The following is a 1,084-nucleotide window of genomic DNA, read 5'->3' as shown; positions in this document are numbered from 1 at the left end:
GGGCGGAGCGGCGCCGGGCGCGCGGCCGCGCGGCTCGCGGGGACGAGCGGCAGGAGATGACTTACTTCCCGTGCAAGGCCGACGGCGCCCTCGGCGGCAGCAGGTCCTGCGCAGCCCGGGCAGGAGCAGCAGCCTCCGCTGACCCCGCACCGGTGAGGCCATTTTGAACGAGGATGCTGCGCAGAGGAGCGGAGACGCAGCGAGGGCATCCCGGGCCGTGACGATGCGCAGCTGTGGCTGTGCCGGGACACCCAGCCCCACCGGTGCGCGGCCAGAGGGCTTCACTCCGCAGTCGCTTTGGAGCGCCGCGGGGGCGTTATTCCAAATAGCCGTCAAAGACGTCCATCTCGCTGTCCGTCTCGTAGAGCCCTGAGCCAGGGTCGGACAGCACCCCCAGATCCACCAGAGCCTGGTCCATATCCTCGGGCAGGAAGACGATGCCTACATTGAGAACGATGTACTCCATCAGGAAGGCATAGTACAGGATCAGCACGTTGACGAAGAACAAGCCCACGTAAAACATATAGGGCAGCACCAACAGCGCATGGAAGGCCCAAGACTCCAGAGAATCCAGACGCGCCGAAACCGCGGCGGGCATACAGCTGTGCGGGACTGCGGCGGCGCGCCGCGGCCGGGGCGCTGCCCGGCGGCGGGCTGCGAGCGCCGGCCTGCCCCGCTGGCGCCTGCCGGGGCGCGGAGGGCGAGCGGGAGCCGCGGGGCGCAGGCAGGGAGCGGGGAGAGGGCGGACGGGGACGCACCGGCAGCCGTGGCAGTGCGGACCCTGGAAGAGGAGAAGCCCGCAAAGGGGGCAGAGATGGCAAGTCTGCAAGGCGACCGGCTCGGCTCCTTCCCGCGCAGCCCCCGGGCGCGCGGGTGGCCGGCGCGGGCCTCGGGGGCGCTACCGCAGCGCTGTCTTTGGCAGAAGGCTCGTCAGGGGCATTTCCAGCCCGGCTGCTGCAGTCCCGCCGCGGCTCTCGTCCTCCTCCCACTTGCAAACTTCCCAGAATAACCGTGCAGGCGCTTTCTCGCGGCTGACGCTGAGCCTTTGCCGGCCGCCAGGGAGCCCGCCAGCCCCCGACCCGCT

The 1,084-nt window shown here is 70.4% G+C and overlaps 1 protein-coding gene across 3 annotated transcripts in view; it reads right to left on the bottom strand.

Annotated features, from left to right (window-relative positions):
* Positions 1-603, bottom strand: part of DEXI (Dexi homolog) — a 13,345-nt gene extending 12,742 nt beyond the window's left edge. For all 3 annotated transcript variants that reach the window (XM_085303247.1, XM_085303230.1, XM_085303238.1), the window contains exon 1: positions 66-603. In XM_085303247.1, coding sequence (XP_085159373.1) covers positions 317-598 — 282 coding nt within the window. In that variant the 5' untranslated portion in view covers positions 599-603 and the 3' untranslated portion in view covers positions 66-316. The remainder of the gene's footprint in view (positions 1-65) is intronic.
* Between the last annotated feature and the right edge of the window lie 481 nt (positions 604-1,084).

This window comes from Rhea americana, unplaced genomic scaffold, assembly GCF_003343005.1.
Source record: "Rhea americana isolate MKP2758 unplaced genomic scaffold, rheAme1 scaffold_10, whole genome shotgun sequence".
Taxonomy (NCBI): domain Eukaryota; kingdom Metazoa; phylum Chordata; class Aves; order Rheiformes; family Rheidae; genus Rhea; species Rhea americana.
This window is presented reverse-complemented; position numbering and strand designations above follow the sequence as displayed.